This window comes from Kalmanozyma brasiliensis (genome assembly GCF_000497045.1).
Source record: "Kalmanozyma brasiliensis GHG001 unplaced genomic scaffold PSEUBRA_SCAF1, whole genome shotgun sequence".
Lineage (NCBI taxonomy): Eukaryota > Fungi > Basidiomycota > Ustilaginomycetes > Ustilaginales > Kalmanozyma > Kalmanozyma brasiliensis.
In genome coordinates, this window is record NW_015961948.1 from 1,094,651 (window position 1) to 1,119,590 (window position 24,940).

Below are 24,940 nucleotides of genomic sequence, written 5' to 3' on the forward strand. Positions count from 1 at the left end.
CTGTAAGTGATGGTAGAGGTTCACTGAGTGGAAACAATGACCATGGCCCTGCTCAGACGGAAGGATCACATCTCGGGTGAGGCTTCTCCCGATCGGCTTCTCGAGCGGCTGTTCCTTCTGCCGAACGAAGGGAGGGAAGGAAACCAACTGGACGGGCTACGTAGCATTATTGATGCGCCGAAGGACGGGGGTGTGGTCGGTGCCTGCTGCGGCTCTTCCTCTTGCGATTGCCTCTGCTGACGATCGAGGCGGGGCGAGGCCGCAGACGACGCCGAGAGCGTGGGCGATACTGGGTCGGCCTCCGTTTGCTTGGCAGCAGCAGGCTCGGTGTCTGCATCAGGAGTCTCGGTCACGGATGACGCCGTGTGGAGCGGAGAAGTCTCCCTGAAGTTGAAATGCCATTGTGCCGTGGCGTCCTGAGGTCCGCCTCCCTCTTGATCACCGTTGCTAGCCTCTTGACTTTGCCCTCGATACGCCGAGGCTTTCCCTTTGGCTAGAGCTTGCGCGATGATCTCGTCGTCCTGGCGGTTGGCGACCGGATCCTTTCCAAGAACGCAGTCGCTGACGGAACGCTCGATGTCGTCGATCGATGCGTTTCCCCGCTCCACGGCGTGCAGAGTCCTCTCGAACGATGACATGTCGCATAGGTCTAGGCCTGGGACTTCATCGGCTGTGTTCTCTTGCTGCGCATCCGCCATTAGCACGTCCGACTCCCCGTTTGTTGGCTGTGCCGGCCTCTGCTGGGACGCACCGTTTGGCTCGTGCTGTTCATCGCCATCGACCTTGGGCTTGCTTGTCTCGACCTGATTTGCGCCCTCCTTCTTCGCTTTCTTATACGCTTGCCATTCTTCCGAAAGCTCGACCAGCTTGGTGCGCCAGTAGGCTCGCTTGGAGCTGACCTCGCCGGCTTCCCATGCCGCCGCAACCCGCCTCTTGACATCGTCCTTTACCTGCTGTCTCGCCGACGGCCCCGACTTGCCCACGTCGGTGATCTCGTTCTTGGCTTCCACCACGAGTTTGAGGAGATCGTCCGGCTCGCGGAAGAAGCGGTCGATGTAGTGCAGCAGGTAGACGCCACAGTCGCAGAAGTTAGGCTGCTCGGGAACCTGTGCAGAGATGTAGACAGGTTTGGGCAAGGTCTTGGCCCAGGCTTCCGCTTCTGACGATTTGGATGTGGCGTGTGCGGGCTGGCGTCGTGCGTCCTGCACCTGCAGCACTCGGACGCCGTTGCCTACGTCGTTGCCATCCTCGCTGGACTCGTCTGCTGAGTCTTTCGGGCCGCCTGTCTTCTGGTTCGAAGGCTGTTCGCCGTTGGTGTTTGCGGCAGGCGGGTCGGCTACCATTGTCGGTGGTGTTCCAGGCTGCTCGCTCTCCTTGGCTGTAGTCAGCTTTGGTTTCTCGTCGCCAGATTGGAATGCGGTCCTCGAGGCGAGAGGTTTTTTCTTGTCCCAGGCTTCGCGCCAGAGATACTCGTAGAGCTTGTTGCTCAGCTTGATATGTTTCTGTCCGAGGCTGTCAAGCGTAATGATGAAAGTGTGGTCCAAGCTTGCGGGTTCTGCTTTCGCTTTGGGTGGAGTGTCGCCCCGTGATCTGCCGTCCACATCGATGGCAGCGGGCAGCGAAGCAGATGCTTTCGACGATAGAGGTAGATGCAGTGGCGGCAGAGGTGGCGTGAGTGGCTCTGAGCTGCCAGGAGCATTCGCTTCCCGTGGTTGCTCAGGCTCGACGACGTCGACGACGCCTTCAGGCAAAGCCACTGGTGGTGTTCGGGCCTTGGGTGGAATCGCCAGCGCTGAAGCCACTTCCTCCTTGTCTTGCTCGCTGACGCTGTCTTTGACGTGGTCCGACAGGAGATAGCCTGGGTTGACAATGATGGCCAGGTACCAGTGATAATTCTCGTTCACCGGAATGACAATGTACTTCTTAGAGAACAGATCTCCCTTGACCCACCTTCGCAGCCGTGGGTAGCTGTGTTCGACCGAGCTTTCTCGTAGCACTGTCGCAAAGAACGTGTTGAAGAAGTGGATGCTGTCTGCCAACGCCGGGTCCCTTTTGCGGATCTGCTCCTGGATCTGTGTGGTGCCAAACTCGATATTGAAGTCGTTCAGGAACCCCTCGTCGAGCAGTCGGTCGAAATCCTCGCCTCGCAGCGGCATTCCTCGGTCAAATGGATATTCCAGGATGACGCCGTCAGACGAGGCCCGCGGTCTGCGGATCTCCACCTTTGGAGCAGGAGCAGGAGCGGGGCTCGCTTTGTACTGCTTCGGGACCTTAAGGCTTGGCAGTGTTGGCGATTTGGAGGAAGCAAAGGCATCTGTCATGTCGATATCGATTGACACTGGGGCGGCAGCCTTGGGTGACGCAGGTTGGATATCGAAAGTCTTTGTCCTCGATGCCCGTGGAGGATCATAGAAGCTCGATCGAGGCGTTTCGCGGCGTGCTTGAGTATCGGGCAAGCGACCTGCACCGGGAAAGATCAGTGTACGACGCGGGGTCGTCTTTGAAGGCTTCGGCCAGTCGGCTTGCTTGACGCGGTCGACAGTGCCGACTTTTGTCTTGGCACTGGCCTCGTTCAGCCAATGAATATGGCTCTTGTCCAGCACACGCTCGAGACTTGCTCTGACCATCTGGGCCGCTTTCTTGTAAGCAAGCAGCTCTGCTGGCACACTGTGCTGTGCGATCAGGTAAATCTCGTCGGCACCGCCTGAAGCGGAGGGGTCGAAGTCGCGGAACTTGTCCTGCATCAGCTTGGCGCCGTCCGATCCATACTTCAGAGAGAAGCACAAGACTCCGCATTCGTTGACGTCTTGCTTGCTGAGATGGGCCTTTCGAAGATCGCTGAACTGGATCTTGATCATTTTGTCTGGATCGACGCCGAAAGTGAATGCGTGTTTCTGGAACAAGACCGTGGCATTGTCTGTGTCTCGCGATCGCCAGATGTCGGATATGACAATGGCTTTCAGCGGCACCTTAAGAGGCTGTCCGGACTGCTCCTCAAAGTCGATGCTTTCCTTTATCGCAGACGGTCCAGCGTCGGTGCGCGCGCGTTTGTTCGCGCCAGAAGTGCCTTTGATTCCCGATGCGTTCTGAGAAGAGCCTACCTCCTGACTGGACCTCGTCGGCTGCGGAGGGGAGGACGGAGATGGCGCAATCTTTGAAGCGCCGCCGCGTGCGGGAAGGTGGTCCGTGGCGTCCTGTGCCACAGGCGAGCGCGGTTTTGCCTTCATGCGTTCGACCATTTTGCCTCGCGGCTTGGTTTCCGCTTTGCGCTTGGGCTTGGACGGTGGCGTGACCTCGACGTCAGGTTCAGGACTATCCGCCACAAGGATTGCAGATCTCGCATTGGGCCTGCGTCGATCGTTAGGCTCTTCGAGCTGAATGGGCCCTTGGGGTCGTTGTGTTCGGAGGCCTGATCCGGATGCTCGGTGTGTGCGAGCGTAGAACATGTTGGGAGCGGCGGCTCTGAGCTCCCTATGTACCGACTCTTCTGCCTCGCGTCTGGTCCGCTCCGCTTTTCGCTCTAGAGCAGAGGAGGTTGGCATGTCTTTGATGATACGCTCGATCTCGCGGCTGCTGGAATCTCGACGGCTGCTGGACTCTCGAGGGCTGAGTATTTGGATGTCATCGTCATCGTCGTCTCCGTCGAGGTGGATGACATCGTCCATCGATGCTTTCCGCCTAGAGTTGGAGCGGGTCATACGCGGCGGCTCGTCCTGAGCCGGTGCTTTGCCGTGTCTGGGCGCGCTGCGCCCGGGTCTGTCGTCCTTGAGCTGGAAAGTCCCGTCCACAAATGTTTCCCGCCGCGAGGTTGTCGGTAAGAACGGATGCTTTGATTTTGATGAGTGAGAGCCAGTGCGCCGCGCGGTCTCAACGACTTCGAACCTCGACGATCCCGCATCGAACCCGTCTTGTTGAAGCGTATCCATAAATTGAGCGGGGTGCTTGGGGATACCATTGGATCGTTGCGTCGGTGGACGTCTCCCTCCATTCTGGCTTTGACTGCGGGACGATGAGGGCTCCCGATATATATCGCCGTCCTTTGATACTGATATGGGTGTGACCTTCCGCTTCGGAATAACCTCTGGAGAGGCGCGTAGGCCATGAAAGCGGTTCATCGTCTTCCGCTGATCCGGTGTCGAGCCAAGGACCCTACCATTCATGCTGGGGTTTCGAGGCGAGAAGAATGCGCGGTTGACCAGCTCAGCTTGCGGAAAGCGCTGTGAAGAGTCGGATGATGCTGGGGGATGGCGGTGCGGGATGCATGCGGACGTCTCGACCAGGCGTGTAGCTGGTGCTTTTGCTGGCGGTAACAAGCGGGAAGGGGACGTCTGGTGTGCGATGGCAAGCTTGACTGCGTGACAAGCTTAGCGGTCCGAGCTTGATCGTATGCTGCGGACAAGTTGATGCGGAAAGAGGTGGTGGTAGAGGAAGAGGAGCGAGTTGAGATGGTGGTGCGCGTCAAGAGGATCCCGCAGCCGCTTCTGACCAGACTCAAGCTTGGTTGTCTTGGCGCCGACGCGTGGTTGATGGCGAAGTGGGCGCCGACTGATCACTTAAGGTGGTGCTGAGTCAAGGGCCGATGTGTACGTCGAAGGTGGTGAGGAGGAGCGGAAAGCATCTGCAATGGGTGTGTGATTGTGATTTGCTGTTGGTGCTCAGTCGAGCTTCGAGAAAAAGTGTTGCTCTCCAACTCAAACCCGACTCGCGGTGGTGTGTGACTTCTCGCTTGGCATGGCTCAGCCCATGAACCCTAATTTCGCGCCCGCTCAAATTGTCCCGCATTGCCAACCTGTCACATCCGCACATCCGTTTGTACGAAGCGTACTACGTGCCGCTGGTCACTCAGCCCAACGAAGCATGTCAACGCTACCATACCTTCAGCTTCACCTTGCTGATCGCTCTTGAGGGACGGATGAGCTTGCCTTGCCTTGCCGCTGATGTCCTGGAATCACGCAAAAATTTCCTACTCAGCCGCGCTCTTTGCGGTCACGCCTCCACATGCAACGCTGACAGCTTAAAGCGCAGCGCCAGCAACAGCACTCCGCTCCTCGCTATCAGGTGCTCAGGACTTTCCCGTGCACATCTATGGTCTGACCGAGGGGATGTTCACAAGCCTTGTCTCTACACAGCAATGTCTGTGGTATCTGTCTGTCACCACACGTCTGTATTGATGATGTGAAAACGGAGCTGCGAGATGCGATAGAAATGCTATGCTTCTGCCGAGATGACGGCATCAGAATCACCATCCGAGGTCGACGCCCCACTGAACGATAGCAAAAGAGACAGCGGTAGTCAGCATCGAGTCAGTTCAAGAAAACTGTCAGTGGATGGAACTCACGTTGGGCTTGACAAGGCGGACAGCCTTACCATCCTGCTTGTGCAGCTCGTTGAGCTGGAGCATCTCGTCGTCCGAGAGCTCAATGAGCTTCCTGTTGGTCTCGATTCGGCTGGGCGTGACACTCTTTGGCAGAGCAACGACACCTCTTTGAGCTGCCCACGAGATGACCACCTGAGCAGGGTCGGCGTTGTGCGCTTTGGCGATCGATTGGACGAGCGAGTCCTGGAGAACGGGTCCACCCGAGGAACCGAGAGGCGAGTAGGCCTGCATGACAATGCCCTTAGACTGGCAGAACTTGACCAATTCGTGCTGGGGCAAGAAGGGGTGCAACTCGACCCTGCAGAGCGGCACATGCAAAGAGGGGCAGAAAATTGGGGTCAGCAAGCTAGCTTGCTTCCATCGTCAATAAGGGAGCCTTTGCATCTTAAGTACTTACTGGTTGGTTGCGGGAACAATCTTTGCTTTGCTCAAGAGCTTCTCGAGGTAAGGCACGCTCCAGTTGGAGACACCGATCGCCTTAGCCTTGCCGGTGGCAGGAATCTTCTCCATGAGCTCCCAGGTCTGCTCAGGGCTCCAATCGCGGTCGATGGCACGCGAGCCATCCTCGTTGAGAGGGATCTTCTCATCGCCTCGCTTCTCGAGTGGAACAGGCCAGTGAATGAGGAGCAAGTCGACATAGTCCAGTCCGAGGTTCTTGAGAGACTCGTCGAGACAAGCCTCGGGCTGCCTGTGGTAGGTGCACCAAATCTTGGTGGTGATGAAGAGCTCGGATCGTGGGACACCAGAGGCCTTGATCCCCTTTCCAACGGCAGCTTCTTGACCGTAGATCCAGGCTGCGTCAATGTGACGGTAGCCGGACTTGATGGCGCTCTCGACCGCCTTGGTGACCTCATCCGCCGGAGATTGCCACGTACCGAGACCGACAACCGGGATTTCAGCTCCGGTGTTGAGCTTGAAGGTCGTTTGGCCGGGTGCAGTGGAGGGGTATTGCGACATGATGGGCAGATGTGTGCCTTGTGAGTCGGATGAATCTTCGATGAGGTGGTGGTGGTAAGAAAGAGGGGAGGAGGAGAAGGGGCAACAAGTCGAGGTCGGAAGCGACTGAGAAGAATTTGACGAGACGTTGGAGATTCTTCGTGCAGTCACTTGGCTCACCGCCCGTGCAGGATGTGCTTGCCTCAACTCCTCATGTTCGATCATTTGCGTCGAGAACAGACGGCAGCGCAGATGTGCGAACTTGCTGTTGCTGCGCAGGTTTCTCCGACGTGAAGGTTTGCGTTGACGTGGACACTGCGCATTCTGAGAAGCTTGGTTGCCGTCGTCTCGCCGAGCGCAACCTTAAACTTGAGGCCCTTCGCGCCATCGGACCGACGGGTTTGGAAATGCGGCATCTCTTATCGAGACAACGCGTTGTTGAAAATCCGTGAATCGGCGATCCGCTTCTTCAGATTGGTCACGAGACTGTTGCGTGCCAAGTCCGCATTGAGCGGCTGATTCCGAGTCGCTATGCTCGGCTTGGCTACCATATGAGCCGAGTCACATTGACGTCGTGAGCCAAACAAGATCGGGTCTAGTTGAGAGGCACAATTGGTCCAGCAATGTCCGACTTCAGAGGAACCGTGTCCGTATTAGGCGACAGAACGACCTGGTTGAAGCTTCATCACGCAGGCCAAGCCAGCGATGAAAGACTTCCGCACGCCCATCGGACATCACGGCTCCCATGTCGATCATGATGTCAAGAAGCGTGAAAAGTCTATCGTGACGAGCCTCGAGATGGAAGCGTGATTGACCCAGAGAAGGTCGGGAGGATGCGGAATCGTGAAAGCTGGAGCCTGAGCTGGAAATTGGGCTAAGCGAAGCTGCGCCCTGGAATTGCGGGGGATGACGCTTCTGCAATGTGGGGTTGGCTTATGACAGGTCACCACGCTCGAGTTGTCGGTCCTGCGGCAATCTGTTCGCTGCAAGGATCCGTTGACTCCTTCCGTCTATGGCTGATCATCCGGGGCACCGTACCTCGCTCGCCGTCTCTTGTGCTCACCAAGGTCGTCTAGATGCGATGATGATGTCAGGAAGGGACAGCGGCATGCGCATCTGCCATGGCTCGGCTAGCCATTTTGAGTTTGATGGCCTTTTCACTTGATCACGGACGGCGATCCGCTTGCAAGCGAGCGGTAATCTGGGGCTGAATTTAGGTCATTGACGTCGTCGACCCTGGCGTCACTGGCCATGACCTGGCGTTGGTGCCGCGCATGAACGCCGCGTCTGATGATCAGTCGTCACCCTTTCCTTCAGCTCTCCGGCGATCTCGAGGAGATATGCTCTCGGTCCTGTGACGGTCAGCATCAGAGTCGTGGGCATGTGGTGCCACATTTCTGAGCAGACGAGCTATGACACATACATTTGGTCGATCGACCGGCTGACGGTAGACGCTGGCATGGTCAGCTGGCGACACGGTGTGGGCTCGCGCAGCCTTGAAGAATGACATGGCTCTCACCCACACGCGTCGTTCTCGAGCTCCGGACGAAAGAAAAGGGCATGGACCCGCGGCGACAATGGCGGCCGAGCAGTGAGCGCGCCAAAGGACCGAGCACCGAGCGAGCACCGAGCCACGCCATTGGCACGCATTTCTAATCTTTATGCCGACGCGCCACATCAAACACTGCAGCAGATCAGATGTGATGCCAGCATGGCCACCTCGGATGATGGAGGTGTCCCACAAGAGGCAACCTGATCAGAACTGTATCGTGGATGTTGCGGGGCAACGCCAACCTTATCTCAGACGCTTGTATACAGCGGAGCGGTATGATCCGCTCGACGGGACAGAGATGGACGAGCGCGGCGGATGCTTTTCCACGGTCGGTGTTTGAATCGACACGCGTCAGACCGGTCCGGTCACCTCGCCGCCCGGCAAACACGGGCGGCTGGCTTTGTGGCCATTCATTGCCACTGGTTCGTCCACGCATTTCCTCCCTCTTGAAGGAAGGTAGCTCATGCTGCTACTCGAGCAGACAGAGGTCCATCCTAGGCCACGCTCTGCGATTGTGATGAATGATCGAGTGGGACGGGCAGCATTGTCTGTCGATGTCTCGTGGCGATTTCGGTCGCGTCGAATGTGTCACACAAAAGGGAGCGGATCAAGCCACAAAGCGTTCCAAATGGAGATTTCCGAGAGCAGTTGGAGGGCGTCCCGTCTGGCTTGACCGGCGTTTTGGTGTGTGACACCCTCTCGAGGTCATGAGGTTGGTCGGTCCTCACCGTTCCTGAGCTCGGCCCCCGCAATTGCCCTTTCGCCTTGGTCGCTCGCCCGCCAGCACAACTCTACCCGACCCTCGCTCGCTTGCTCCCGCTTTCACCATGTCCATCGGCTCATTTGCACGCCGACAGCATCCAAGCATCCAGAATACCTTTTCACTTGGGCTTAGTTTTATAGTGCCCGCCTTCATCAGTTGTGTATATGCACTCTTGTGTCAATTCAACGAAAGAATGTGAGCCACGAGGGAAGCTGAGCAACTGGAAATGAAAAGAGAAGCTGCCGAGCAAGGACCGAAAGCGAGGATGTCTGACGAGCCGCGCTTCAACCGTGAGCGCGTCGGGTTAAGCCAGTGGCCCACTGCCGGATGAACCTGTTCCATTTCAGGTGGTTTCTCCTTGTTTTAAATTTCTTTTCGGGGCTGTGGCGCTGTTGGGTGATCCTTTTTTGACACGAGTTAAGCCGGTTTGATGAGATCTCACGCTCCTTTTTCGCCTTTCTCTTTTTGCGCTTTTGCCGGTTGGCTGAGCCTCGCTCTCTCGACTTGACTTAGCTGATCCGCAACCTGGCAAAACGCGCAACTGACAGACACCAATGCCAACCCTTGCTCCTCGTGCTGGCTCGCCCTGCCATCCATCCCTCCCTCTCGCTTGTCCTCACCCCGCATTCACCATCTCTTTCCTCTCATCCTCACCATCATCCATACTCGGAACCACTGCGCACGCCGTCGACGGCTTTCACTCGAATCGCTCAATCTATCTGCAGGTGCATCTTGCAACTTGCTCAACCGCAGTCAGTTCAGCCAATCTTCGACATCTTCAGTGCGCCATCGTCAGCAGCCTAGGAATGGCCTATTGCACACTGTAATATGCACGAGGGTGCCTCCATCCATCTTTTGTCTCCCTCAACCCATCACGCTCCCGCCTTGCCCGTGCTGGCGCAGCCCCACGCAGCCGACAGCATGCCCACAACTCTTACCGACCCCGTCCTGGCTCTGTCCATGGACAACGTGCTCAAAATGAACGACCTGAACCTCGATCAGCTTGCCAACCTCTGGAATGTCTTCACCAAATGCGCAGAGTCGCTCGAATCAGGTCGTCGTCTCGAGAACCTTTCATGGCGTCTGTGGTTCCGCGAGGCTCACATCCTTCCAGCAGACACTTCGCTCTCGGATCTCACAGACTTCACTCCACTCGACACACCCCTCATCAGTCGAGCCAACAGCATCACCGGCAGCTATCGTCCCGTTCGTCTATCCTCCACTACCGTCGCTCCCTCGGTGGATGCGCTCTCCGATCCCGAGGATGGCAACGACTCCGAATACTCGACCGACAGCGACCAAGGCGTTGGCTCTTCCAGCGCAGCACCCGCTCCATCCACCCCTGCCTCCACTCCTGTCAAGAGGAGAGTCAGACTCGATCGCACCAGCAGGCCTTCCACTCCGTCTTCCTCCAGCACAGCCACCGTTGGGCCTTCCGCATCTTCGTCTGTCTCTGCGCGCACAAGTCAGTCGCAGAGGATCGCAGACGCCATCGCAGAACGAACGAGCCGAGCCATGACCGCATCATCACGTCGAGCCAACCTCACCGATGTGGATGCCGACGCACTCAGGCGCAGGCGTGGGATCTCGTCCTCTTCTGCTTTCGGCAGCAAAGCTCGCGTCAAGCAGCGCAACCAGGACGGATCGTCGCGTCGACGTCCCCTCAGCTTCCAGGCAGCCCTCGAGAGCCTTGTTCTCACCGGTCGCGCCGACAACTTTGCTTCGCTTCGTGGCAAGCAGGGCAGCATGCCCCAGCTCGATGCACACATGAACGCCAGCACCGGTGCTCTCGACGCTCCTCGCCATCGCCACAACGGCATTGGCGACGATGCCGAACGTAACAGCGCACCTGCAGAGCTGAGCCCCATTCAGAGCTTCAGCGCGTCTCAGGCAGCCTTTGCTTCTCACTTGCGCAGCGCCCTCCAGCCAGGTGCTTCGTCGCCGTCTCGACCTATCGAGCAGCACTGCGATGCACCTGAAACGCGTGGCCCTGCCTCTCCCACCAAGATTCCCGTAGCTCTGGCGCCTACCATCGGCGCCATCTCAAGACGAGGCTCGCAGACCATGCTCTCAGGCGCAGCAACGGAAGATCGAAAGGAGGCTTCAGCTGCAACAGCTAGCCATGGAAACCGCAACAACGACGACGAGCAGTCCTCGTCTAAGCTGACCATGCTTCCCCCTCAGGGGCTTCCCGAGCCGACTCCTGCCGCATCCGCCATCAAGCAGAAAGCCCAGATCCAGCAGCAAACCGCATCAAACAAAGCAGAAGAGGTGACCGCCGAATACCAACAGCACCAGGAGGCTCGCCCAACCATCGGTATGGTTCGCTCCGATTCTGCTTCTAGTGCTTCCACGCAGGCATCACACCGTTCGTCAGCTGCCGGTGCTGGATCTCGCCGCACCAGCGAAGCTCGTATCAAGTCAAGAAACTCGACTGCTGGTCTTCATGCTGGACACCGCACCAAGTCTTCATCGGGCCTGCATCGCGGCGCCAAACACAGCAAGAGCTCCGACAAGATCGTCGCCGGCGCAACTGCTCGACCCGCCTCGCGTCACAATCTGCTCTCGGGTCTTGCCATGACGCGAGCAGCCCCTGAAGCCGCAGCAGCCCACAATGTCGCACGCAAGCCTGTTCCAGCGCAGCCCGAAGCCTCCAAAGCACCTACAGCAGCTGTGGCAAAGAAGGCGCCCGTCAAGTTCACCATGGGCGGTGATGAGACCGACTCGGAGGAGTACGAAGACGAGAGCAGCGATGACGGCGACCAGACAGCTAAGGCACCCGCTGCTCCTGCTTCGTCTGCTGCGAACAGAGCTTCGGTTAAGGCTGCCGCTACCGACAAGGCCACCGAAGTCGTAGAGGAGGACGAGGACGTCGACGACGACGAGTGGGCTAGCGACAGCGAAGCGGAAGAGCAAGAGCGCCGAGCACGTCAGGCCGCCGAGGCCGAGCGTCGCAAGCGCGACGAGGAGGAGCGACACAAGAGCATGTTCCAAAAGCAGGCCATTCGCTCCAAGTCGGCCGCCGACCTTCGTCTGCTCGCCCCCACCGAGCCTGTCTCTGTCGGGCCGAGCCCGCCTGAACAACCGGTGCGTGGTCTGCTCAGCTCGCTCTTCCACCCCGATGAGCAACACTCACCTCCTGGTCAGCTCGCCGGTCGTCCTCATGCTTCCGCCGCCGACTTGCGATCCAGGCCTTCCAGCATCTCCCAGGCGGCAAGATCGCCTCCAACGGTGCGCCGACAGCGTGCTCACCGCGACAGCAACGACAGCACCAGCCACGCGCCCCGCTCGTTCCGCGAAGGCGGTATTGCAGGCTTGACCGGCCTCAAGACGAGCAAGAGCGCCGTCGCCCTTCCTCTGCTCGACACGCACATCACGCGCTCCTCCACCGCTGGCAAGGCCAAGCAGCAGGAGGAGCAAGCTGTCGCTCAGGGGAGCCACCACTCGGACGGCAGCGCCAGCAGCCCCGATTCGCCCGTGGCAGCCTCTTCGTTCCGTCGACCCGGCAGCATGGCCTTGGCTCGTCTGCAGGCCATCACCCACATGAAGGTGCACGCCAAGCGCAATTCGACCTCGGCTGCTACTTCGGAGCATCAAGGCCAAGAGCCGTCGCACTCGCGCCGTCACATGTCCGAGGCCAACGTGCAGCTAGACCGCGAGGCCTCGTCGCGTTCGCTGCGTCTCGAAGTGAGCCCGGACGATCGGGACTTTGCCATCCCTTCGCGCGCCTCGTTGGTCAACCTGGCTCACAGCCAGCCGCGACAGTCGGCTCCCTCGCTTGCCTCTCGCCACTCGGACCAGCAGCCATCGACCGTGCAACGAGATGCGCTTGGTTCCGGCTCTCGATCCAACAGCGAAGGCCTGCCATCGGCCCATGGCTCGATGCAGAACATTGGTCACAGTGTGAATGGCCCCGTTTCCATCTCACGCCCTCGTTCCTCGCTCAACCTGCCGGAAGCCGCGGCTCCGCAGACGCCGAGGACTACGCGACGCAACATGCTTCGCGACGAGCTCTCCGAGTCGCTCCGCCAGAACCTGCTTTGGGAGCGCCAGAGTCGTTCCAGGATGATGGGTCTTGGCGCACCCATGGTTCCCATCAACCAGCCGCAACCAGCGTCGTCGGGTCACCGTCGAGACAATGTGCTCAATGGTAACGCGCTGCGACCGCTCACCAGCACGGGCACACCTCGAGCTGAGCAGAGCGAGCGCGAACAAGCTCCCAAGCCTAAGCGTTATTCCGAAGAGTGGGGAAGCTTTCACCACAAGGGCTGGTGATTGCCTCTCACTCCCGTCTTTCATCATCACCTCGCACACATTCATGGGCTTTTCTCACGTTTTACCATCCAATCATGTACTTTTACGACCTCACGACCATGCTTCCTCTCTACCATGTCACCGTTGCATCAGCCCTTACTGCACCTTTTAATATACCATTTCGATCGCCAGAAGATTAGGACACGTACAGTAGAAGCCTCGAGTGTCACATTGGACTTGACATGTGGTTGAGCACCAGAGCTTTGCAGGGATCGTCCGAACGTCGATGACTTTGAGTTTGAGAGGTCGAGCTTGAGTGAGAGTATGAAGAGCACTGCAAGCTCGAGTCATGATGGAGGAGCGCGTCCCAGCAAAATTCCAACTGGCCATCACAACACACAACACGGACCCTGGCTCGGTCCCTGACTGCTTAGGGGAGAATTCTAATTTACGGGCAGGGCGCGGCGGCGGCTGCGAAGCTTCTGCTTGGTTCTGTCTGTCCGTGTGACTTTGGGAAAAGCACACGCACGCACCTATGAAATGCGCATTTCGAGGATCGTCACCATGCTCAGCAACCCTCTCGGTTCATCGCCATCGTCTTCTCCTTCATCTTCCAGGCAACCCCATCTGCTTTTCGCCATCGGCTGCATTGCGACATCTCGAGACACAACAGCCACGTCCCGCTTCTAGGCTGTCCGACATCACAGCTTTGTGGCTCAGATCTCCGGATCCTTTCAAGCTCTGACGTTGCTGCAAGGGGATTCCTTTCCCTGGTCAACGGCTCAGCAAGCATCGCATCGCTCACAGAAAGGGAGGCGGCTGCGGAATGCCATCGAGTGTCGCCCCGCATGATGCGGACACCTTCGTCAGCGCAGCGAACACGGGCGACACCACTGCCTCGGGCCTGTCCGCCGCTTTGACACGCGCCCAGCCACCATCTATCCTGCAATGGACCTGTCCCTGCCTCAACGTTCGACTTTCGCTTGCTCCTGGATCGATACCGACGCCTTCGAGTGCAACAAGCGCAGACAGAGCTCCATGGTCGGCCGAGCTCGCCGATGACAACGGCATTCACGTCCAGCTCCCCTGGCTCATGTCTCGAGAAACGATTAGCCTCTCTTCCAGCGACTCGATCGCCTGCGCCAAATGTCTAGGCTGCAACACTATCGCATATGCAGTCGGCAAGCCTGCGCCACCTGGTCCAGCACGAGCGCTCGGGTTCAACACCTCTTCCAGCTCACGTGACGCAACGAGAGAGTCGAATGGCCCGGTCAGCCCCAACGCGGCTAAGCACTACCGTTCGCCTTCCCGAGAACCGACATCCCGGACCGATCGCTCGGATCCGCGCACCAATGACTCCTTGGTCCGACCGCTCGACCGCAAAGTCTGGATCTTCTCCGATGCTTTGAGTCCAAAGCAGGCCTCCGCTGCAGCTGGGAGCGAGGCTTTCTCTCCAGCCTTCAACATCTTGATCGCTCGAAAGAGGGCCGATCAAGATGGGACCGAAAAGGCGACCACCGCATCTCATCTCGACGCTGCCCGCGATGCAACCCCAACAAGGCCCTCTGTGGGCTCCGGCAATCGCATGTCGAGCTACGGCGCAGGCGCAGGCGCAGGCGCGAGCACCATTACGTACGCTTTGCCGGCAATCCCTCAGCATCTTATCACCACTCCTCCAGCCTCACCCCGCGCCAGTATTTCGGGCTCTTCTGCCAACGCCCCGGTTTCTCCAGGCTCAGTGTCGTCGCCTGCTCCTCTGCCCCCGGCGTCCTCTTCTTCGAACCAAATCTCTGCTGCGAACCCGCTCGCATCGCAACTCGATTCGGTTGCGATTGAGCGGCTCAAGGATATGCGCGCCAAAGCCGAGGCCGAAGTCTTCGAACTGGTACGTCAGAAGCGTCGCGAGATGGAGCTGATGGAGAAGCGCTTCAAGGACGAAGCAGAAACGCTCCTGGCCCTCACCAAAACGCCCAGACAGAACAAGGGCAGCATCAACAATGGTTCAACCGCTTCGTTGATCGAGAAGGCGCTGCGTGAGCAATCACAACGCGCGTCGGAGCCTTTCGCTGCTTCGCGACGAGCGAACACAGCAGTCGCCACCCAGGCAATGCCAGACAGGAACCCATCAGCTGTTTCTGCTGCTACTCGTGGCAGATCGAGTAGTTCAGCCACAGCCCGTGACATCAGCACAGTTCAGGGCTCAAGCAGCAGCCGTCGCGAGAGTCTCCACGACGAGTTCTCCGAGCTTCCGCCTTCAGCCTTTGAAAGGAGGCCGACATACACCAGCAGCAGCAACAACAACGGCGCCACTCCTACCGCCAACGGTAACGCACCTACTACGATGGCCTCATCTCTGGGCGGACTGAGCGCGTCCTTCGCCATGCGTGGACGCGAGCTTCCGGCCCAGATGCAAGATTGGGCGGAGAAACGCCGGCTGCGCGAGCGTTACCCGCAGGGCGATCATTCTGCTTTGCCATCTGCCGCCAACTCAAATGTCAACTCCGCCGCCAACTCCATTGGTGATTCGGAGGAGGACGCCTGGCTTGCTCGGAACGTCGGCAACGACACTGCAGAGCGACGCACGCCACGTGCCGGCGAATCCAGGAGGGAGGATGACACCGAAATGGAGAGCCGAGGTCGAGGTCGTCAGCCGTCGCGCCAGCGGGGTGGCTCTTTTTCTCGAGAGCCACGCGAACCTCGTCTGGCTCGAGAAGAGAGGCAGGAGCAACAGCCTCAGCAAAATTCGTCGAGCAAGACGGCTCGAGCCGATCAGGCTCCATCCTCCGATCTGCGTCAAGAGTCAAGCCGCGGCCGGACTGGAAGGACAGCATCTGGCGTCTTCAACCCACCGCCTGCCATGTCTTCGTCTTTGCTCGCAAAGCGGCCGGCAATTGCTTTCGTTGATGACGGCCGTGACGCCGACGAGAGTACGCCGTCCGTAGGAGGCAAGCTGATTTCGCCCCAGTCGGTGGCCGAACCATCAGCCCAAGTGACTCTCCGGCCCAGAGATCCGCCACCGTCTACTGCGGAGCCGCTCAAGCCAGCGACTCGCGGAAAGGCAGCCGTCGGAGAAGATGCTTCTCTCGCCCGTACGCCTAGCGGCGACCCATCATCTGGTGCTCCCGGTGCTACCGCCGACACTCGCTCGCGAGACAGTCCAAGAACGCGCAAGACGTCCGAGAAGAAGGTCGCATTTGCTGAGACCGAGGATCGTGTCGATCACACCGTCGACTCGGACGAATACGATGACGACGATGACAATGGGAACAAAGAAGACACTGCAGCTGGTCAGCGATCTCAGAAGGATTCACTCTCGATCCGGATCTCGGACACGCTCGTCGACGAATCGGCCGACGCGGTCTTCGAGATTGACGAAGAGACCGAGGACCCAGATGCCAACGAGGATGGCGTCGTCGATGGCACGCCTCTTTCTCCAGAGGAGAACGATCGTCACAAAGTCGAGATGTCTCAGTCCGGCCTGCGGACCGGAGCATCTGGCAGACTGAGGGGACAAGCGGACGATCCTCTCCCTGGCTTCGAGGACGAAGGTGTCGGACAGCCTATCAGTCGACGCGGGCCCAGCTCAGGCTCTCTTTCCGACGACTTCCGCAGCTCATCCTCGGACGACGATGAAGACGCTGTCCCGCCCGGCTTCGGTGCAGCTTCGTTCAGTGCGCTAGCAGCCAGTCAAAGCGCGATGCACACCTTTGCGTCTTCGATGGCAAGGGCCGGTGCCGACGATAGCGGCTTCGACCCTGCTTCCCTCCGCATGGATGGACGCGTCGTTGTGCCGCCGCCGTCGGTCTCTAGTCGTGACCTCGAAGCTGAGCCAGAGCGTTTCGTCGTTGGGTCCCTCCGCAGCTCGGCACGTCGCACAAGCGTGCAATTGCCATCCAGTACGATCTCGTCCAGCCGCCAAGGCAAAGAGGCAGCCGAGGGTGTACCGGGCAGTGTCAGCGGCACTGCCTCCGGAGGCGCTCGTCATCAACGATCTTCGTCTCGAACCCGCATCAGCAACATGTCAAAAGAAGACGCCGACACCGAGGTGCGCCTTTCGGGTCTGCTCGCGCCCAACGCTCCTTCGCATCGCTCGCTGTGGTCCCCCAAGGACGCCAAAGCCAGGCGCGCTGGCAAGCACAAGTACAAGCTCAACGACGAAGACGATCAGAAATGGGATCTGTGGAAGCGCAAGGTTGGCTCAGGTGATGCAGGCACTTCGCCTAGCGATGCGAAGGAGAAAGACACCAAGAGCAATGCTCGCTCTACACCCATGGCTGTCGCCCCACCGACCCAGTTCATCGCTGCTGGAAGCGGTATCGGACCACGACCCTTGCGCGAGGCGACCATGATCGACCCCGACTACTCCAGCTCGATCAACACCTTCTCGGCTTTCGACCGTCATGTGCAGGCTCGAGCGGCAGCTACAGCTGCTTCCGATCAGGCTGCGGCCACTGTAGCCGGCGGCGTCTCGATTGGCAAGAGGACGTGGGGCTACGGCTCGTTCAAGGACGACACGAGCGGTTTCGAAACCGAGCCAAAGACGTCATTGCCGTACAAGGAAAAGATGATGGTGCCCTCGCTGCGCAAAGCGCTTCGCAAGAGCATCTACGAGCCTGAGCCTCATGTCAAGCTCGCGACTATTCCTGACACGGATGATGCTGCTACCAGCGTCAGCGGAGGTGGGTCCGTAGCTCGCTCGGCAGTTTCCGCGCAGCCTGCTGGACGTGACATCCAGAGTCAGAATGTTGCCGCGACAACGTCGCCTGCGCTCAAAGACGCAGATCTGAGGGGTGCTTTGCCGGGCAGTGTGATCAGCCGAGGCTTCCACATGCCCGGCGCAACCTCGCAGTCCGAGCTCGTCAAGCCGATCGCTGTTGCCGCAGCTTCGGCGCCCGTGAATCCCATCGCAGCAACTGGTCTTGGAATCCCATCCGTCGCCACCAGCGGCAAGTCCGCAGTCGTGCGAAGCGAGCTCGCTACGCGAGATGCCGCTGTCGGACCTTCGCTTCCCGGTTCTGGAGCCGCCACACCCTCGAGTTTCGGCCGACGCTCCCCTCGCCCACCGTACGTCGCACCCCCACCGCCCACCTCGGCAACCACAGTCCTCGTCAGCGACCCCGCCCAGCACCCTCGCCCCCTCCAACTGTTCAAATCCCCCGCCGACCCCACCTTCCTTCTGCACGAGGACGGCGAGGAAGCCGAAACGCCCGAAGGCTGGCGGGCCATCCTCAAGTTCATGCACATCATCGAGCAGCTCAAGACGAACAAGCGAACGGGGTGGTTGCATCATCGCATCCCCGCACCCGAATCGATTGCGGACCACATGTATCGTATGGCGATGCTCTCGCTTCTCTGTCCCGCGGAGGCCGATGTGGATTTGGGAAAATGTGTCCAGTTGGCCATCGTGCACGATCTGGCCGAGGCGGAGGTGGGAGATCTCACGCCGCTCGATGGGGTGGGGAAGGAGGAAAAGATGCGCCGGGAGAAGGAGGCGATCCAGTACTTTGTGCACGACCTGCTCGGGTCTAGCGCGGCGGGATTGCGAATCGAGGCGCTGTGGGAGGAGTACGAGGCGAGGGAGACCAAGGAGAGTAAGCTGGTTAAGGATCTGGATCGGTTCGAGCTGAGTTTGCAGGCGATCGAATACGAGAGGCGGTACGGGATCGATGATCTGCAGGCGTTTTGGGAGGGGAGCATCCCGCATGTGGGACATCCGAGGATAAGGAGGTGGGCGCAGGAGCTGGCCAAGGAAAGGGCCGAGATGTGGGGTGAGAGGGGGAGGGGGTATGTTCAGCCTGAGGAGGAGGCAAAGTAGCACGGTCTTTATCTCATCAGTTCGGATGCGCCAAGTGTAAGATGGACGGTCGTCGACCAGCAATCAATCAAGCGAACAAAGCAAAGAGAAGAGTGTGATGAGGTGGCATTTCCCGTGTGCTGATCGCTGTCGAGTGAACGAACTCCTAACTCGCTGTCCCTCGCCCGTCTCCCACACCCTCGCTTCTACGACAAGAACCAACTCGCATTCGCATACCACCCCAACATGGGATTGCTCCCATCCCTCAACTGCACCCTCTCCGTCTCGGCATAGCGTTCCAAGAACTCTGCGTGACCCAACACCTTCAAGTTCCTGACCCTCTTGCCACCGACGGCCGTATGAAAGGGTGCCCAATGCGAGTCGAAGAACGCCGCACCCTCTCCTTCGGGCTTGTTGGGACTGGGGTTGAGAATGCTACGATAAACCTGTTTGAGATGCGCAAAGTTGGTGGGGAAGAAGATATCGAAGAAGCCTTGAAGGACGAGGTAGGTGGTGACGGGGATCATGGTGCCCTGGTAGCGAGTTTGGACGACGGGTGCGTTGAGCCCGTGCAGCGTGTCGGGGAGCGAGTGGAAGTCCGACATGAGCAGACGGTGGTGTGGGAAATGCGTTCTAAGCTTTTCCACCAGTCGAAGGGCGTTGGTGGGGACGAAGAGCGGATCTGTGAGGTTGGGGAAGAACGGTGCATGGCGTGCTACTGGTGCTCTCACCCTCTCGGGGAGGAAGCGAAGTGGGGAGTTGGACAAAGGGTGTAGTGTCGGCCCGACGATATCGAGATACCTCCTGATCAATGGATCGGAGAGCGGCTCCCACAACTCGTGCATATCCCCCGTATCGTCGATCGAAACCACCGCCTGGTACGGCGTCAAATCCGCCGTCCCAAACCTGACCACATCATGCGCCAGATTGTCAAACACCTCCAGCGCCACCACGAAGCACGGTTCCTGGACCACACTGTCCCAAGCCAGCACATCCTGGTTGATCACCTCGACCCTCGCTCCGTGTCTCGCCAACTTCCGCCTCTGCTCCGCTGCGAGCCTTGGACTGATCTCGACAATCCGATACCTCGTTCTCGCATACATTTCCGGCTCGCTCTCCTGCAGATAATCCAACACGCCCTCCGCTAACGCCCCCGATCCCGCCCCTAGCTCGTACACCACCAAATCGTCGTACGGATAGTGATGCAGCTTGTACTCGGCCACCAAATACCGGGCGATAGCATGTGCGTAGTACGGCTGGAAGATCTGGGTGGGGGTATGCCAGACTTGTTTAGCCGCCATGGATTGGACGTCTGTTTCCTGGACGCCTTCGCGACGCAGGGCGCGACCGCGTCGTTGGGCTTCTTCCAGCCCAGCGGCGCTGTATTCTGCTGCGGGCTTTCGTGCTGCAACTCGCTCGCGTCGTTCCCGAGCCAGACTGTCGGATTGCTCCTTGAGTTTATCCTGCGCATCGGAGGTGGACTTGTGGTCCGCTACGAGGATCGAAATCTGTTCCTCGAAGAGAGAGTATCGTTCTTCCACTAGACGCATGAACTCGCTCTCGTTTTTGATCGAGTTGAAGTCGAACCCCGCCGCAGGACGCAACAGGCCCATCTCGTGGGTGTACAGCTCACCAGCTACCTCTTTGTACTGCTCCTCCTTCTCGCTGGCAGGCGAAGGGTCGGGAAGTAGCACAGCTTGCTTGGTAAAGTACCCATATGAAGGATTGTACAGGCTGTCGTGGATAAAGTCGCGTGCTAGCATGCGCACTTCCCGTGGTCGACCACCAGGGCCGGTGGAGCCGACTTTGGAGGAGGTGGAAGAGGCAAGGTCCTCCGCGGTGACTAGAGGGTAGGTGTAGTGCTTGGCTTCCGGATGGAGCGTGAACGGGTCGTAGTTGTATTGTGAGCGATGACGATTGGCGGCGTCGGCGTCATCTTTCCTTCTTGATGCAGAGGTGCTGAGATTGCGTGAGCCAGCAGCATACTGAGTCCCAGCTCTTGACGTCAAGCTGTCCCGGGCAGACGTAGATGAGCGGACCGCTTGGATCTTGCTTGAAGAAGGGAGGTAAGCAGCTGAGCTAGTCGAAAGATTCCGCAGGCTCGTGCGCGTCTGCTGCACCGCGAGCCGCCGTGAGCTATTCAGAGAAGCCATCGCAGCTTCCTTGTTCGTCCTTGCTGCGACCAAAGTGCTTCCTTGAGCTCCGAAGTATGCAAAGGAGCGAGCGTCAGTTGCTGATGAGGAAAGAGTGCGGCAAGGGTCGAAGAAATACCCCAAAAAGCGCATGCCCGCTTGGCCGAAAGCCGATTTTCTGTGCGCTTGACAGCATCGCTGAGCGGCAAAGGCTGCTCTCACACGACCCTTCACAGACACTCACACAAACCACACTCCACGCCTTTTCGGGCATCGTAACGACAGTCTTTCCTCAGACGAGCAGCAACTACGATAGATCGAACCCAGCCTCGCTCTGAATAGCGTACCTCAGCTTCTCCCTGCACGTCTGCTCGTCCGAGTAGTCGGGCAGCTTGAGCATGTTGACGCACGTGCTTGCTGTGGGCAGCCTGCTCTTGTCCTCGCCTGCCTTTCTGATGGCGAAGAGCGGATTGAGTTGGCTGAATCCGAGTAAGGGAGGATTGGGCGAGCTGGTGACAAACTTGAGAAACGCCTTGCGCATCGGCTGATCGAACCCTTCCAGCACGTTCCAAAAGTGCTGCACTGTGAGATCCTGTTCGTGATACCCTCCGAGCACGGTGTGCTTGCGCAGGTCGGCAATGTCGACCGGCTCCTCGGTGCCCGAGATCAGCACGGACAGCTCCTCGCGATTGAAATTGCGCAACCAGCGCGGGTTGATGATGTCCGCCAGGCCGTTAAAGAACGCATTGCACTGGTGCTGGATCTGCGTCGAAAGACGATAGTGCGAGATGCGGTAGATGTACTCCATCCGATTCAAGTTGGTGACAGCCACGTTGGCGCCGCCGGGGACGAGCTCGCGGGTCATGCTGACGCCGAACTCTTCGTCGGTAACGGTGAAGTTGAGCGAAAGGTCCTCGACGTTGCCCTGATAGTTCTTGAGCGAGATCAGGCCTTTGTAAAGCTCTTTGTCGAGGGTATCAATCGAGCCGAGATCGTCGAGGAAGGACTGCTTGCCCAGAGCTTTGGACAGGAAGAAGCCGGCGAATTTGGCGTCGATCAAGATACCTTCATACAGCGCTTTGCCGATGACACGGCCCAAGAACTCGTACCACTCGAGCTGCTCGCCCGAAGTGGCATAGGTGTGTGGGTTGGGGTACAGCTCTTGCGCGTCGGTCGCCTTCCACAGACCACGGTTGGTGTCGAACGCCTCTCGCACCAGCGACGTGAGGAACTCCTTGAACAGACCGCCGCCGTCAATGCCTGCTTCCGGCTGACCGAACTTGTCGATGAAGACAATCTCGAGCGGCTTCTTGAGGTCAGCACCGAGAGGAGCCAGGCTGGCAAACCCATCCTGGGCGACGTGATCTCGTCGAATGTTGACGGCTCTTCGTCGCTGGTATCGGTTGACGTAGATGCCGTTCTTGACCGCATCGATGTTGACGAATTGGCGGAAGATCTGCACTCGCACGTCGAAGGGAATCATGAAGGGTACGTTGTTGAGGATGCCGAGACGAGGCGAAAGGAAGGCAAGATTGAGTGCCGTGAGGTGACGGCTGCGAGTACCTCCCTGCGCTCGCAATTGCTGCAGGCGAGCCAGCGGCTGCTGCGATTGTCGAGCGTCGTCGTCGTCCGCTTGGTCGTCGTCATCGTTCTCATCGTCAACGTCCATGCTCTCGCTCTGTGTAGAAGTCTGAGGCTGCGACGAAGCGGACTCGTCCTGCTGTTGCTGCTCGCTGCTGAGCTGCTCCTCTTCGAGAACGACAGTGCGCATGAAATCGTTCAGATCGAGATGGCTGACCATGAGCCAGTGGTCGGCGGGCGCAAACCGGTGCCTCGAGTCTCGCGAGTGAAGCTGCTTGAGCAATGTCGTCACGAGGGACCGCAGCGATAAGAGCGTCATACGCATGCCCGGAACACGCGGCACCTGGCTATCGTGGGAGTCGCTGCCGTCCAGGTTGACGAGAGGAGCTTTGCCCTCGTACCAGTACATTGCGAAGGCGACGTTGCGCAGAAGACCGCTGATGCTGAGAATCTCGTCGCGAGAGAGCCATCCTGCATTTGCCCGAGCAGCGCCACCGCCACCGACAACAAAGTCTGAGTCGACGCTGGAGAAGAACTCGTCATCTCCGAGTGTGAGCAGAACCTTGGAGAGCATCTCTAGGACAATGACTAGAGCCGGCCAATCTTGGCGAGTGTTGAAACTGGAGAGCGAGGTCAAGACCTCGCGCGCCTTGGTGTTGTCGTGCGCTGAAGCGAGATTGCGAGCGAGGGAGCTGCCTCGCACGTAACCACGCCAGAACTCTCGGATCAGGCCAGTACCTGTAGGTCCGGTGGGTCGTGCCTGCTTGGCGCTCTGAGCAACTTTCGACTCGGAAGCGGAGTACAGAAGACGGTTGAGGACGTGATCTTGCATGTCGGTAGGCCACGCGGAAAGTGTCGAGCAGATGAAGGCGAAGAGTGGTCCGCGAGAGGAGGTCGGGAAGCGGTTCGAGATGGCGAGGATGGTAGTGAGGTGGTCATCAGAGATGAGGATGCGCAGTCTCTCGTAGGTCTCGGTGATCTCTGCTGATGTTGCCGGTAGATCGGCGCCATTCCGTAAGGCTTTGCTCCCGAAGCCGTTGACTGCCAACGTTCTCGCTTGACCGGGCGGCTCAAAGACCGAGCCTGGAAGCCAGTCTTGAGCATTAGTCAAAGCTTGCAGGTACCTTGCCAGAGATGCACCGTCCTTGAAGAAGGAGACACGGTGAGAGCCGAAAGCCATCAAATTTGAGAGCAAGTATGGCTGCGAGAGAGCATTCGCTGCCCCACCTGAGAGGGCTTTAGAAGGCCCACTTACGCTCCCTTGTGAATCCTGAACATGACTCGGCTTGAAAGAGCAGATCCAGTCCAGCAGGTCGGTGAACGGCAGCTCCTTGGCGAGCTCAGTGACGGATTTGAGCGGCAGGCGTTTGCGGAGTGCGGGTATTGTCATAAAGTCGACCGCAAAAGAATGCACCGGGCTCGGTCGGGTTGCGGAAGAGCGAGGTCCGGGGAGGTCGTCATCCACTGAGATGGCATCGTGCAGTGATCCACCTTGCGGGGCCTTGACCAGCTTGGAGGAGGCAGCTACCGAGGGCTTGAGGATCTGGATGGGCGCTAGTGACAGCGAGACGGCGGACGTCAGAGACGATGCAGTTGACTTTGACTGGATCGAGAAAGAGAGAATGTGAGCGCGGAGAGCGCGGTGCAGACCGAGATCGAGGAGAAGGGAGAGGAAGAAAGACGCCAGTGTTCCGCTGCTTCCATCGAGCAAGAGAGTGGTGGCGAGGGAGTTGGAATCCACACCGGTGATTAGGCCAAGGAACGCGAGGGTGTCGGTCTCCAATGGAGTGGAAGACGATGCTGCTTGTGATGCGTCCGAAGTCCGCAGTTGAGCAGCTGTCAAGAGGAAGCGAAGGGAGTGCTTGCAAGCTAGGCGAAGTAGCGAGGGCCAGCTTGCGGCGATGGGGTCGTGTTGCGCTTGCTTGAACGGAAGGAAAACAAGTGGGATTGCATCGAGTGATTGAGAGACGATCCTGATCCAGCTTGAGAAAAGGTCGGCATCCGCTTGATCCAACGTCCTTGTTGCGGGTCCGAGGCTGACGAGCAAGGCTCTGGTGGCAAGGACGAGATCTGGTAATGACACGGCTGTTGAGCGGTTCGAGAGGCCAGCTTGGATGTGGTCCAAGAGTTGTTGGGACTGCAAACGCCACTGCGATCTTTGTTGTGCGGAGTGCTGTATGCGACGTGCCTGTGACTGGATCCGAACGGAGGCGATTTGCTTGCGGCGTTGCTGTTCTCGTTCCAGACGCTGTGCCCTTGCGCTAGCTGCAGGATCTGTGGATAGCGTTGATGTGCCGCCGAGGGTGACAGGTGCCCTGGTACGGCCTGCGCCTGTGAAGTGGAAGCTCATGATGGCTGAAGAGCCCTTCCCTGTGCAAGCTGATCCGACGATAGATGGTGGTGGCAGGCAAGTGGAGAAGATCGCAAGAAGGTTTGGTTCAGTTGGGGAGCTGCGCAGGTCTGTGAAATGTAGTTGAGCGGCGGTTGCTTCTTCGACCCTGTCACACCCTCGTGCTTGTGCTTGTGCGCAGCAGCATCAGCTCATCTGAAA

General features: G+C 58.7%; 6 protein-coding genes across 6 annotated transcripts; 2 read left to right on the top strand and 4 right to left on the bottom strand.

Moving 5' to 3' along the window:
• Positions 1–65: 65 nt before the first annotated feature.
• Positions 66–3,698, bottom strand: PSEUBRA_000431 (Peptidase C48, SUMO/Sentrin/Ubl1; the record flags this gene model as incomplete). Its single annotated transcript, XM_016436062.2, has 1 exon — positions 66–3,698. The coding sequence occupies one exon, from the start codon at positions 3,696–3,698 to the stop codon at positions 66–68; it is 3,633 nt and encodes a 1,210-aa protein (XP_016295018.2).
• Positions 3,699–5,239: 1,541 nt separating this feature from the next.
• PSEUBRA_000432 (NADP-dependent oxidoreductase domain protein) lies at positions 5,240–6,334 on the bottom strand (the record flags this gene model as incomplete). Its single annotated transcript, XM_016436063.1, has 3 exons — positions 5,240–5,263; positions 5,339–5,675; positions 5,775–6,334. The coding sequence occupies 3 exons, from the start codon at positions 6,332–6,334 to the stop codon at positions 5,240–5,242; spliced, it is 921 nt and encodes a 306-aa protein (XP_016295019.1).
• Positions 6,335–9,549: 3,215 nt separating this feature from the next.
• PSEUBRA_000433 (uncharacterized protein) lies at positions 9,550–12,903 on the top strand (the record flags this gene model as incomplete). Its single annotated transcript, XM_016436035.1, has 1 exon — positions 9,550–12,903. One exon carries the CDS (start codon positions 9,550–9,552, stop codon positions 12,901–12,903), a length of 3,354 nt encoding a protein of 1,117 aa, XP_016295020.1.
• Positions 12,904–13,708: 805 nt separating this feature from the next.
• On the top strand, positions 13,709–18,697 carry PSEUBRA_000434 (HD domain protein; the record flags this gene model as incomplete). The annotated part of the gene is made up of 1 exon (XM_016436049.2): positions 13,709–18,697. The coding sequence occupies one exon, from the start codon at positions 13,709–13,711 to the stop codon at positions 18,695–18,697; it is 4,989 nt and encodes a 1,662-aa protein (XP_016295021.2).
• Positions 18,698–18,882: 185 nt separating this feature from the next.
• Positions 18,883–20,829, bottom strand: PSEUBRA_000435 (putative S-adenosyl-L-methionine-dependent methyltransferase MidA; the record flags this gene model as incomplete). The annotated part of the gene is made up of 1 exon (XM_059464378.1): positions 18,883–20,829. The coding sequence occupies one exon, from the start codon at positions 20,827–20,829 to the stop codon at positions 18,883–18,885; it is 1,947 nt and encodes a 648-aa protein (XP_059321053.1).
• A 286-nt stretch (positions 20,830–21,115) lies between these two features.
• On the bottom strand, positions 21,116–24,739 carry PSEUBRA_000436 (uncharacterized protein; the record flags this gene model as incomplete). Its single annotated transcript, XM_016436064.2, has 1 exon — positions 21,116–24,739. One exon carries the CDS (start codon positions 24,737–24,739, stop codon positions 21,116–21,118), a length of 3,624 nt encoding a protein of 1,207 aa, XP_016295022.2.
• Positions 24,740–24,940: the final 201 nt, after the last annotated feature.